Source organism: Salvelinus namaycush, chromosome 6 (assembly GCF_016432855.1).
Source record: "Salvelinus namaycush isolate Seneca chromosome 6, SaNama_1.0, whole genome shotgun sequence".
Taxonomy (NCBI): domain Eukaryota; kingdom Metazoa; phylum Chordata; class Actinopteri; order Salmoniformes; family Salmonidae; genus Salvelinus; species Salvelinus namaycush.
Window position 1 is genome coordinate 42,852,575 of NC_052312.1, and position 13,624 is coordinate 42,866,198.

The 13,624-nt window shown below is 42.1% G+C and overlaps 1 protein-coding gene across 10 annotated transcripts; it reads left to right on the forward strand.

Moving 5' to 3' along the window:
- Positions 1-7,544, forward strand: LOC120050047 (suppressor of cytokine signaling 2-like). 10 transcript variants are annotated; one of them, XM_038996668.1, is made up of 5 exons: positions 1-516; positions 1,296-1,332; positions 1,688-1,960; positions 2,712-2,799; positions 5,494-7,544. In XM_038996668.1, exons 4-5 carry the CDS (start codon positions 2,778-2,780, stop codon positions 5,970-5,972), a joined length of 501 nt encoding a protein of 166 aa, XP_038852596.1. In that variant the 5' UTR covers positions 1-516; positions 1,296-1,332; positions 1,688-1,960; positions 2,712-2,777; the 3' UTR covers positions 5,973-7,544. The 10 variants fall into 10 exon arrangements, with proteins under 10 accessions (XP_038852596.1, XP_038852590.1, XP_038852591.1 ...); XM_038996662.1 differs by lacking the exon at positions 2,712-2,799 and having other exon boundaries at positions 4-333; positions 453-516; XM_038996663.1 differs by lacking the exon at positions 2,712-2,799 and having other exon boundaries at positions 4-237; positions 453-516.
- The last annotated feature ends 6,080 nt before the right edge of the window (positions 7,545-13,624 follow it).

Genomic DNA, 13,624 nt, shown 5'->3' on the forward strand with positions numbered 1-13,624 from the left:
TCGGTCTTTTGTGTATAGCTGTGGGTTTAATGGGGATTTGGTTATTCAAAACAGATACCGAAGGAAGGGGATTCAACGCCGCGGAAAAGACTGTCATTGGGATTTGTACTAAACACAAGACAAGCGTGGTTTGGTGACTTTCTGCATGGTATTTTAAATCTTAACATTACCAGCAGCAAGCGAGTCGTGCGGAGTCGACTTGCCTCGTTCGCTGTCATCGCCTGTTTTGCACCACGGGTTGGAAAATATTCTTAGTTTGCCATCTCGCCAAAAATGACAACCGATTGATTAGCCCGCCAGAAGATAAATATTACCACATGGAAAACGAACTATGTAATCTGTCATCTTTCAATGTGATCGACATGGCTAAACTAGCTAGCTGTTCCATGGAAGTGTATAGTTAACGAACGGTTTTGTGCTTTGTTTATTAATCTTAGTCCCCTTTTCTTTAGGGAGAAGTGTGTATTTCAATGGTCATCGGTTGAGTCGTTTGGGGCTGGATCCACTCGCAAATAGGTGATATTTCATTCATATAACTATCTGTTCATAGTATGTTTACTTTGTAAACTAGCTAGTCAGCATTAGATAGCTAAACTGTAATGTTATAAATGTGTTGTGAACATACGTCGATGGCACGTGCTTTATTGGCTTTGGAACAGTGGTTATTTAAAAACGTTGCACATTTACACGACCACAATGGACGCTTTAAAGTAGCCTACACAAAATATTCACGCATAGCTACAATAAACAAGTTGCAAACACCGAACAAGGCTGATGATGGTGATTTATCTGTTTTCAGTATCCCGCGCACTGCATATAGTGAGTTAACCTGCCATTTCAATTCCCGAGAAGTAGTCGACTTCGCAGCTCGTGCCTTAATCTGTTTTTTATTCATTTTTGAATGCAGACATAAAAAACGTTTCCTAATGTTTCATCTCCACGCAGCAATTGTAATACCTCGAGCATTTAAGTGCATTTTTATTGTTTTATTGAAGATTTATCAAGCGAATTAATTAGGCTTTTCAGTGTTCAGCTTGTTTCGTGCCCCCTTTACTTGCCATGTTTTTTTTAAAGCTTGCGCAAAGGTAACCCCATTCATATACATCAACTAACGTTACCTTTAGCGCATATTGAAGTATCTTCTGGCAGGGGAGTTAGAACCCCGACGTTCGTGCTCAAAGTTAAAACGCATCACTTGCGGTACGATTTTGGAAACATATTTCAGCGAGAAATTAAATTACTACACGCCTTTTATAGGGTTAGGGTTCTCACACGGCTATATTTCTATGTTACAGGGGTACCAGTACCGAGTTGATGTGCAGGCTGTACGAGGTAATTGAGGAAGATGTGTAGGATACTTAAGGGTAGGGGTAAAATGACTAGGCAACAGTTAGCAGCAGTTTATGTGATGAGTCGGAAGAGTTAGTGCAAAGGTGGGTCAATGCAGATAGTCCGGTTAATAACCATTTAGAAGGCTTATGGCTTGGGGGGGGTAGAAGCTCTTCAGGGTCCTGGTGGTGCATCGCTACGGCTTGCGGTGCGGTAGCAGAGCGAACAGTCTATGACTCGGGTGGCTGGAGTCAAGCACATAACAGATATGTCACAATGTAACGTTAGCTGGTATCTAGCGCGAATGCCCGTGGTTAAACGGCATTAATTTACGTGTTTTTTATTTATTCACTTACAGGACGATTCATTCATAAAATTCGAGAAGAAACCTGCAGAAGAAACTTGTTTTGCGACTGTGGGGCAACTGCCTGTCTTTTGGGGAATATTTTTGCATTTGTCGGATGTCTTTTGGCCTACGGCTGGGCAATTTCGGGTGGTTCCCCAATGACCTGCCACTCACCCGAATCCACCGAGACCATCGAAAATGAGAGAAGAACGGATACCGAGTCGCGAGTTGTTGACTCCGATGAGACTCGCATCGGTCAAGCCATGAAAGACCTTAAAAATACAGGTCAGTGCATGTCCTCATTTTATAGTTTTAGATTACCTCTACACACACATTTCGACATGATTACTAAATGTTCCTATTTTCAGCGTTCTAGTAGTTTTACCAGTACCCAGTACTGTTATATACATACGAGCATGACATAGAATGTCAAAGCATTTCTGAATTACAAATAAACGATATAGCCTAACTTTCAAAATATTTTTTTGCAAGAAAAACTCTAACAAGACCATGTATCTCTATGGCCCTGAAAAAAACGACTGCTTGTAAAGCAAACTAGTTTGAAAGTAACTGTATCTAAATGCTCGTGCCCCTATCTAGCACGATATGCATGCGGTCATGCAGTACGCACTGTCTGTACTCATTATGCATGGTTGAAAATGACAACTAAACAAAGCACACTTGGTATTTCATCGAATGCAATGAATGCATTTCACCCATATTTATCCTGAACAGTAACGGGTTTGGTCTCTTGAAGTTCGTAGTAATTCGTGCATGAGTTACTGTTTTTAAGCCGCATAATGTATAAGGAAGTTTTGTTATAGGTTATTGTGAGTTTGTTGGAAGACAACTGTTTTTTTTACAATTAGACGCATTCAAATGAAAACATGTTCAGAACATGTCTATGAATTAATACAATGTGCCTTCTTTCACATGTTTGGCATTGATGTACATTTTTCACAAGACTTGTGTTCATTTACTGTTCTAATGAAATGTATGTTTCACTTCAAATGCTGTTGGAGTGAATTTTATATAGGATTGCCATTATTGGAATGCTGTGGAGAGGGGGGATCATGAAGAGCTTGTCCAATGTGATCTTAAAATGGAGGTGGTCATTTTATTAGGTAAACATGTGTGAGCTATTCAAAGATCAAGCATCTTTAATTTATTTTAAGAGGCATGTATTATTAAAGGGAAATAAAAAATGTAACTTCATATTCATCTCCAGCAACATCGCCAGCATCAACATATGTGAAGATGGGAGATGAGTGTTTCCAATGACATCGGCAATTATTAGTAGGCATTGCTTACTAATTGGTTGATGTAATTGGAAACACTTATCTTTATTTACTACAAAACATAGATGTGCAATTTTCACATGTTGGGGTGGTGTTGGAGATGATGAATATGAAGTTACATTTTTTTTCTTTCTAAATTCCCAGAAAAGCACATTGTTTCTAAGCAAAGCTCATAACTCGCAACTATGTGGGGGAATCTGTGCCAACTTTTACTGTTGAAAAGCGATATCTCAAGTATAAATACAGTAAAGTACACACACTAAAGCAGGGATCATCTACTAGATTCAGCTGCAAGCCGATGTAAAAATAAAAAAAATTGAGTGGATGGTCGAGGGCCGGAACATAATTACATATTAGTTTACTGCAAATTGACCTCAAGAAGCCCAAACAGATAATATTTGACTAAAACATAATAATTTCAAACCTTGCTTACATTTGTAATCGTGATCATGTTTCATTATTATACGTGGGAATAAATCACTTGGGGCTGATTTCCTGTTTTTAGTCTTATGTCCAACATAAATTCTATTAAAGATGATTTATATAGACATCCACACACACACACTGAACCAAAAATATAAATGCAACGATTTCAAATATTTTGCTGAGTTACAGTTAAGGAAATCAGTCAATTGAGATACATTCATTAGGTCCTAATCTATGGATTTCACATGAATGGGCAGGGGCGTAGCCATTACATTTGCATAAGTAATCAGACCCTTTATGCAGTACTTTGTTAAAGCACCTTTGGCAGCGATTACAGCCTCAAGTCTTCTTGTATGGCGCTACAAGCTTGGCACACCTGTATCTGGGGAGTTTCTCCCATTCTTCTCTGCATATCCTCTCAAGCTCTGTCAGGTTGGATGTGGAGAAACGCAGCACAACTATTTTCAGCTCTCTCCAGAGATGTTCGATCGGATTCAAATTCGGACTCTGGCTGGGTCGCTCAAGGACATTGAGACTTGTCCCGAAGCCACTCCTGTGTTGTCATGGTTGTGTGCTTAGGGTCGTTGTCCTGTTGAAGGTGAACCGTCGCCCCAGTCTGAGGTCCTGAGTGCTCTGGAGCAGGTTTTCATCAAGGATCTCTCTGTACTTTGCGAACGTTCATCTTTTCCTTTCCTGACTAGTCTCCATGTCCCTGCTGCTCATAAACATCCCCACAGCATTATGCTGCCACCACCATGCTTCACTGTAGGGATGGTGCCAGGTTTCCTCCAGATGTGACACTTGGCATTCAGGCCAAAGAGTTCAATCTTGGTTTCATCAGACCAGAGAAACTTATTTCTCATGGTCTGAGAGTCCTTTAGGTGCCTTTTGGCACACTCCAAGCGGGCTGTCGTGCCTTTTCCTGAGTGGCTTCCGTCTGGCCGCTCCACCATAAAGGCCTGATTAGTATAGTGATGCAGAGATGATTGTCCTTCTGGAAGGTTCTCCCATATCCACAGAGGAACTATAGAGCTCTGTCAATGTGACCATCAGGTTCTTGGTCACCTCCCTGACGAAGGCCCTTCTCCCCCGATGGTTCAGTTTGGCTGGGCGGCCAGCTCTAAGAAGAGTCTTGGTGGTTCCAAACTTCTTAAATTTAAGAATGATTGAGGCCACTGTTCTTGGGAACCTTCAATGCTGCAGCTATATTTTGGTACCCTTCCCCAGATCTATGCCTCAACACAATCCTGTTTCGGAGCTCTACGGACAATTCCTTTGACCTCATGGCTTGGTTTTTGCTCTGACATGCACTGTGAACTGGGGACCTTTTATATAGACAGGTGGTGCCTTTCCAAATCATGTCCAATCGAGGATGATCAATGGAATCAGGATGCATCTGAGCTAAATTTTGAGTCTCGTAGCAAAGGGTCTGAATACTTATGTAAATAAGGCTGTAACGTAGCAGAATGTGCAAAAGGGGACGGGGTCTGAATACTTTCCGAATGCAGTGTGAGAGGGAGATATATTTAATTAATTACTTGGGGTACCAAATAAAACCACCTGTGGCCTGCCAGTTGGGGAACCCTGCACTAAAGGATACCAGCTTGTGAGTGCTACTTTCAGAACTACTGGCTAAAAAGTGTACAAAAGTACTGGAAAATCTCTAACCTCCACAAATCCAGTCAAACTTAGTTTTTGGATTGAGGGGGTCAGTGAGAAGGGGGGGGGGGGGGGGTGGAGGTAGACAGTCGCTGCTGCAGTGTACATTAACTGCAGAGATTCCTCATACATTTCACTACAAAAGCACTACAAAAATTGTGAGAATTTAACATGTTAACCCACTCTCTAAGACCAAGTGGAATTTGTTTTAAAATTCCTGTGGACAGTATGAAGAGCTTTTTTTTAGGGTTAAGGCTTAAATTCAGGTTTAGTTTCATGTTCATAATTTCTGACTGTGTGCGTTTGTGCATGAGATTTGGATTTGGATTACCGTCTTTTCTCATAAAGTGATCTTGTTTTCTTTGAATAACCCAATGTTGTGTGTTGTGCTGTCCCCTTGTGCTAATGCATGCGTGTCTTTCTCTCTCCTAACAGGCTGGTACTGGGGCAGCCTGACCGCCAACGAAGCCAAAGAGATTCTCCAGGATGCATCAGAGGGCACCTTCCTGGTGCGAGACAGCTCCCAGAGGGACTACCTGTTCACCATCTCTGCCATGACCTCCGCCGGCCCAACCAACTTGCGCATCGAGTACAAGGAGGGGAAGTTTAAACTGGACTCGGTGGTGCTGATCAAGCCCAAGCTCAAACAGTTTGACAGTGTGGTGCACCTGGTGGAACACTACGTGCAGCTGTCCAGGACTACCAGTAAAGGTGCGTTGTCAGGGGCGTCACAGTCCCTGGCCCCACCCAACGGGACGGTTCAGCTGCTACTGACTAAGCCTGTGTACACTGCCACGCCCTCTCTACAGCACCTGTCCCGGATCGCCATCAACAACGCCACCAGGCAGGTGCAGGAGCTGCCTTTACCCAACAGGCTAAAGAACTACCTGACGGACTACAGCTACAATGTATAGTAGGACTGCAAATCCCAGATGTGGTTTGGGATAGAGAGCAGTGCACCTGCCATATAGTGGCAGTCAGACTATCACCCAGTCCGAAGTCAATCTTTAGCCCCAACCACTAGACACGGCTTGACGGCCCCCGTACTTCTGGAAGGATTGCTGTTGAGCAAAATGCTTATAGAGCCAAATCAGTCATCTAATCCTCAGGAAGCTAGGTGGAATTTTTCCTAACATTACTACACATTACTTCCTTTAGCGCTACAGTTGTTCATCAAAAAGGGCTTAGGAGTTGGAGCTAAGGGTTGATTTCAGACCTGGGTCATGTTCATAATCTCTGAAACTGGTGCAAATGTTTTCAAGCCGAGGTGGCCATCCCTCCTGCCTGCAGACCAGCTCAGGTAAACAGGGTCTCGGACCCTTCTGAACGAGACCCAGGAGGGATGGCAGTTGGCACTCACTTTTTTTTTTTTTTTTGCTTCTCGGTTCAAGCTCTTTGTTGTTGCTTTACATACTCTGCCTCATGTCTGAGAAATGAGCATCTGACACGGTGTCCACTTTTTGTTCTGATTTATGTTTGAGTTTGTTCATATTCTATATTTTCTTTTTTTTTGTACTGTAATCATAAGAAGGGGCAGTGCTGGGGTGTCGAACTACATGTAGTGCAACTAGTCATTTAACTACATTTTTCAGTAGCTTGGAGATAGTTGAACTAAATTCAAATATTGGTCTTGTTTTCAGTAGTTAATTACTTTTTTGGTGTGTAGCGAACTACACTATTTTTTTTTTTTAATTGTAAAGTTTGCAACTTATTTTTCAGCCTCAGACTTACTTAATTGTCACTTGAAAATGTTTTGGTGTTTTAATAGGGCTAAATTATGAATATTTGACTCCAGGGTGATCTGACTTGCAATTTGTAGTCTGACATTTCAAATTCTTATATCTACATTTTTCATGTAGTAGTCTGGATGTAGTGAACACATTTTTTTCAAAATAACTTTAGTTAAGTAAGCTATAAGTGCAGCTTATTTTCTTCCAGTGCAAAGTAATTGGTAACTTGGTAAACTATTTTCAGTGTAGCTTCCCCAACACTGAGAAGGGAGAATTATTATTTATTTATTTTCACTCTTCTGATTTTTTTGGGGGTATATTTTTTTGTGGGGGGTTGATAAAGCACAAGCAATATACTGTCTTCAAATCTGGCGTTGGTTTCTCTCACACTGTCTCGCTCTGCCTCCTGCTAAGAGGTTGAAAGTAATAGATTTTCGGAACTTCTTAATCCTGGATGTTCCTCCCACTACGCATCACTTTTCTGCGAAACCTCAATACTTCATCACTGCATTTTCCTTCAATAGAAAATGCCCTTGAGCAAGTTGCTGCTCACACCTCAGAACTAGACCTTGGTTAGACAGACAGTCTGTATCTAGCTACTACTAAAAGAAGGAATTACATTTCCAAGAGCATATTAGATGTTCGGCCAGGGGTTTTCATTGGATCGACGTGAATCTTATTATAATCAATATTTTTTGAAGTATTTATTGATTGTGCTACTGTGTTTCCTAGAAAAATAAAAGTTACAAAAATAAACCCTGAAAGCATGTTTTATCATAGCCTCTATTCTGCAATTTGGGAGGCAATAATGAATGTGATGCAGGGGTGTCATGGTGCTCATGTGTATTGTTTGACTCATTCTCAATTTTCAGTACATAAGGTTCAGTGTGAACAATTCTCGCAGAATATTCCAGAACTCACTCTTGATACATGATCATGACATTTACTGTTTTCATATGGTGCTTAAATACAAGTGTCTCGTGTTTTCTCTGTGAGGAAACCAGAAAAATAAAACAAAAGAATGGAATCGAAGACTCGTTCCTATCTCTGTGTGACGGTTTTCAGTTTACGTTTAGCTGTAGGCTCTGGGCGAGAGGTTGGGTCGATGTCGAGGGGGCACAGGGATGAGGCACCAGTCAATATTGTTTTTGTTTGAAATTAAACATAATAGAACCCACCCACCGGCCACTAAAACAATCAATTCCTGCTACTGAGACCTGGCTTGGCGAGCAACAACGCCAGCACACACACAGCTCTGGTCTCTCTGGGTTAGTTGGCTGCATTCCTGCAGCTTCTAAAGCATGATGGGATGTTTAGACTTAAGCCGGGACAGACAGAATTTGATGCAAGACAGAGAATCAGCAATCATGTCCTGCAGAATATATTTCTGTAAATGAGTTCTGTAATGTTGTCCTGTATAATATGCCCCTTGTTAGCAGCAGATGCAAAACACTGTTCAAAGGTGCAGATTGGAGTAGACTGAATTGAAGCAATTTCCTATGACTCAAAGAACTGAGTGCTTCAGTAGGCTATATGTTCAAGTTCCACCTGCAGCATTGTTCAGTTGTATGTAGTGTATGTTGGATCCATCCGTGCTCACAGTACAGTGGCTTACCCACTGAGAAAACACACACTGTTTGGGGCACAGCGGCTGCAGCCTGCTTGGCTCTGGGCCGTCCTAGCTAGCGCTGGTTTGATGAGATCAGGCTGGGTATTAGATCGTATTCTGCTTGTGGTGCAGAATGAGACTTAAATCCCCGTGCCCATGCTTACACTTTCTATAGGGACTGTTCATTCTCTAGTGGTCGCATGATGGAAAGGCCGGTAGTGTAGGGATGTGTTCTGCTGTACCTGCAGGTTCTCACCTTCCTCAGTCCAAACACCATTACCCCCAGTAAGCGGGGAGAAAGGTTTAAATTTAGCAGGCTGGAAAACCTGCCTATTTGGTAACACCACCTGAACACTCAATATGGACTGATTTTGTGTGCAGACAGTGTATCAGAAAGCGTTTTCCTGAGAAATCCACCGGGTCCAAGAACAAACCTTGGTAAGGCCAAGTAGTGCTATTGGAGAGGCAGCTTTGGAATATGTCCATATGTGTTGCATTCATAGCTGATTGCTAACCAATTACATCTTGATAATGTGTGTGCTTTGTCTCTTCATGTTATATACCTCAAGTCACCTGCAAAGCACATCTACTGTCAACTCCTTTTATAATAGATCACTTAGAAGCATAACCCTTCCTTCGTTACATGACAGAGGAACAGGTTATAAAACAGGTCTGTTTTACAGAAATTGTCAATTTCACTCCACATTGCTTCCTCCTTTCAAAATCCGAGACAACTGCAGACTTCAACAAACCCTTGTTGTAATGGCTGAAGAGGAATTGCTACTATATCAATCAGGACTCAAAAGGTAAGACCGTTGATGACCGGTTGAATAGGAAGAAGACATGGAAGAAGGATCGAGGCTGTCAATTGTCATATCGACCGTGTTTACGCCTTAGTGTCGTTGGCTGCAAAGCTCTCACCGGGTCACTAGGGTTTTTTTTCTTCACTGTAAACGTGTTACTGTCTTACAGTCGCTTTCTGTTATCAATCACCGGTCCAACCTGTTCTGGTATCTGTTATTATTACTGGGATATTTAAAAGGCAAACGCAGCATCCTTATTCTTGTCATTCATATCCAAGTCTACCATGCAAATATGAAGCCTGGTAACAGCCTCAACAGATCAGTTGGGACATGTTTCAGAGCTGATCTTATATCTGGACATGGTTCAGTAATGCAGAACTGGGTGCAGCTAGACACATTTGAAAGTTTTATATTAATTGTGCAGTTCATCTCTATTATTGTAGTATTATAAACAACCTTAAGCACCAGAGATGCAGAAATGTTCCTTCGTCTCTGTTCGCATTCTCATGTAATTATGTTGGCCTGGCTCTGCAGCCGTATAGGTTTTAGACTGGACACTGTTCTGAGAGTTGCACTGAAACAGCACATTGCCACGCGGATGGGACATGAGGTTTCAGATGCAACTGTAATTGAAAATGGCAGGTCAGATTAACATGACAATGATGACATAGAGGCCTGCCTGTCAACATGGGTTTAACTCATTAACTGATGTCACATGGGATCCCATCAGGGATTTATACTCAAGGCTTCGGCTCCCTCACCTTATACCTCTCAAGCATAACTTACAGTGTTATTAGTTTAATAAGAAGGAAAACTGTTTTGTTTTATTGTTGGATCTTTTGCCTGATAACTGGTATTTGACCAATCAGATCAGATCTTTTGCCCATAATTGGGCAAAAGATTAGAATTGGGCTGCCTGTGTAAATAAACAGCTTTAGACTGCAATTGCCGGCCCGTTTACTTCCTCATCAGGGGCACAGCTACAGTTGAAGTCGGAAGTTTACATACACTTAGATTGGAGTAATTAAAACTTGTTTTTCAACCACTCCACAAATTTCTTGTTAACAAACTATAATTTTGGTAAGTCGGTTAGGACATCTACTTTTTTTTTCTTTTTTTTTCCAACAATTGTTTACAGACAGATTATTTCACTTAATTCACTGTATCACAATTCCAGTGTGTCAGAAGTTTACATACACTAAGTTGACTGTGCCTTTAAACAGCTTGGAAAATTTCAGAAAATTATGTCATGGCTTTAGAAACTTCTGATAAGCTAATTAATATAATTTGAGTCAATTGGAGGTGTACCTGTGGATGTATTTCAAGGCTTACCTTCAAACTCACTGCCTCTTTGCCTGACATTATGGGAAAATCAAAAGAAATCAGCCAAGACCTCAGAAAAAAATTGTAGACCTCCACAAGCCTGTTTCATCCCTGGGAGCAATTTCCAAATGCCTGAAGGTACCACGTTCATCTGTACAAACAATAGTACGCAAGTATAAACACCATGGGACCACGCAGCCGTCATACTGCTCAGGAAGGAGACGCGTTCTGTCTCCTAGAGATTAACATTCTTTGGTGCGAAAAGTGCAAATCAATCCCAGAACAACAGTAAAGGACCTTGTGAAGATGCTGGAGGAAACAGGTACAAAAGTATCTATATCCACAGTAAAACAAGTCCTATATCAACATAACCTGAAAGAAGTCACTGTTCCAAAACTGCCATAAAAAAGCCAGACTACGGGTTGCAACTGCACATGGGGACAAAGATTGTACTTTTTGCAGAACTGTCCTCTGGTCTGATGAAACAAAAATAGAACTGTGGCCATAATGACCATCATTATGTTTGGAGGAAAAAGGGGGAAGCTTGCACGCCGAAGAACACCATCCCAACCGTGAAGCACAGGGGTGGCAGCATCATGTTGTGTGGGTGCTTTGCTGCAGGAGGGCATGGTGCACTTCACAAAATAGATGGCATCATGAAGATGGAAAATGATGTGGATATATTGAAGCAGAATCTCAAGACATCAGTCAGGAAGTTAAAGCTTGGTCGCAAATGGGTCTTCCAAATGGACAATGACCCCAAGCATACTTCCAAAGTTGTGGCAAAATGGCTTAAGAACAACAAAGTCAAGGTACTGGAGTGGCCATCACAAAGCCCCGACCTCAATCCTATAGAAAATTTGTGGGCAGAACTGAAAAGGCGTGTGCGAGCAAGGAGGCCTACAAACCTAACTCAGTTACACCAGCTTTGTCAGGAGGAATGGGCCAAAATTCACCAAACATATTGTGGGAAGCTTGTGGAAGGTTACCCTAAATGTTTGACCCAAGTTAAACAATTTAAAGGCAATGCTACCAAATACTAATTGAGTGTATGTAAACTTCTGACCCACTGGGAATTTGATGAAAGAAATAAAAGCTGAAATAAATTATTTTAAGAATGTGAAATGTCAGAATAATAGTAGAGAAAATGAAGTGGTGATCCTAACTTTAGTCGGACGTTACATAGCTGTGCCCCTGATGAGGAAGTAAACGGGCCGGCAAATGCATTGGAGAACGTTACTCCGTGGCTGTTTCCGAAACCAAGTGTAGATGGGGTGGCAGGTAGCCTAGTGGTTAGATCGTTGGGCCAGTAACTGAAAGGTTGGCGCATCGAATCCCCGAGCTGACAAGGTTAGGGTTCCAAGTTCCTTTCTCAGCTCTGGCATCAAAAGTAGGTGATCCAGTGATGTCTGAATAGATGTCAATTTCAGAACATGGAGCTAGGTTTGTGTGTGTGTTTTTGGCACAATGTGTGAACAGAATGGAACATTTCGTGGAAGTGTATGGGTTGTGGTGAACTCACATACTCTGTCTATTTTCTGCATGTATGCTGGGATAATGAATGACATGATTGTGCCCAGGGATCAGTGGTAGTAGATTTCAAACCATCCATCATAATTACGTATAGTATCTCTACTGTGAGCCGGTGTGTGGGGAGACATATAGATAATTTTTATTATTTGTTTTTAAGGATATATACAGATGGTTCAAAGGATCCAGTCAGTGGTAGGGTGAGGGCTGGGGTGTATATCCCAGGCTTCAATGTTGGAGTATGTAAGCGGTTAACCTATAATGTGTCAGGGTATGTGGCTGAGTTGAATGCCATGATTATAGGTTTGAAAGGTGATATGCTCTGATTCGGCTGCAGTGTTGAGTAGTGTGAAGACGGGCAGGTCAGCTAGTGGAGAATTGTTTGTGGAGATGATGGTGCTGTTAATGGAACTGGAGAGGATGGGAGTAGTGGTAAGCTTTTGCTGGGTTCCCGCCCATGTGGGTTTGGAGGGTAAGAGTGCTGTGAGGAGAGCGGGTGTACATATTCAGGTCCCGTTGGGCCGCAGGGAAGTGAAGTCCTTGTTCCGGGCAAAAGGGCTCAATTTTTGGCAAAGGGAGCGGGATGCTAGTAGTAATGGGAGGCAATTGTATCTTGTGCATGGGTCAGTAAAGGAAGAGGTGGAGAGAGAGGATGTAGGAGGATGATGTGTGGAGTAGACTACCATCTGGACACACGGATTTCAATGCCATGTTGTGGATGATAGGGAGACATGGAACAGGCCTGTGTGATTAGTGTTTAGTGGAGGAAATGTAGAGCATGTGTTGATATTTTGTGAATTGTATGATGTAGATAGTGAGAGATTATGTGAAATGGTTAGAGAGGCTGGACGGGGTTGGGGTTTGAGTGGTGCAGTGGGGGGAGGAAAGTGGTGTCTAGGGCTCTAAGTCAGGACAAATGAAGATCATTTTATGTAGTTAGGCCGTGACTGGCCTCAGGTGGCGATGTGGCCTTAGGTGGCGCCTTAAAAGTTGGGTGTGAGCCGCCAACCCAACCCCAAAGAAGAGGAAGTAAGCAGATGAGCGTGCCGAAAGTAATTGTAAAACAAGAGGAATGACAGTTGACAAGAATCATGTAATAAGGTTAGTTTTTGTTCACGTTGAAACAACAAAACGTTTGCGTATATGCTGCAGTTAACGCTTCGAACACACCGACTGCGTCATTGCATCACTGCTGCGTAACATTTTGCGCAGCTAGGCAACTATACTGATGCAGGTACCTTTTGCAGATGGTTGCATGCGGTTGGACACATGGAGGAGAGAATCATTTTCGCAGTATCCTCAAAACCGTGTCTTTTTGACACAACTGCTGACAGCTATAGGGACATAAACACAAAAAAATGCTGCTTGGAGACAAGTGTCCACGATAGTAGGATTGCCAGGTCAGTTTAGTAGTGAGCTTGTGCTAGATGTGGCTAGTTAGCGTTAGCTAGCTAGCTAACCTAGCCAATGAGTTGTGTGTGTGAAAGAAATAGTCAAATAAATTATGCTAGTTACTACCCCTGATAACTTTACCAAATAATCATGTTTGAAAGAGTCTGAGTTTATGCTAG

Coding starts and splice junctions, on each gene's coding strand:
- LOC120050047 (XM_038996658.1), top strand. CDS start 1,287: ATGTTACAGGGGTACCAGTACCGAGTTGATGTGCAGGCTGTACGAG. Junction 1,333..1,687: donor TGATGTGCAGGCTGTACGAG/GTAATTGAGGAA, acceptor ATTCACTTACAG/GACGATTCATTCATAAAATT. Junction 1,961..5,493: donor GAAAGACCTTAAAAATACAG/GTCAGTGCATGT, acceptor CTCTCCTAACAG/GCTGGTACTGGGGCAGCCTG.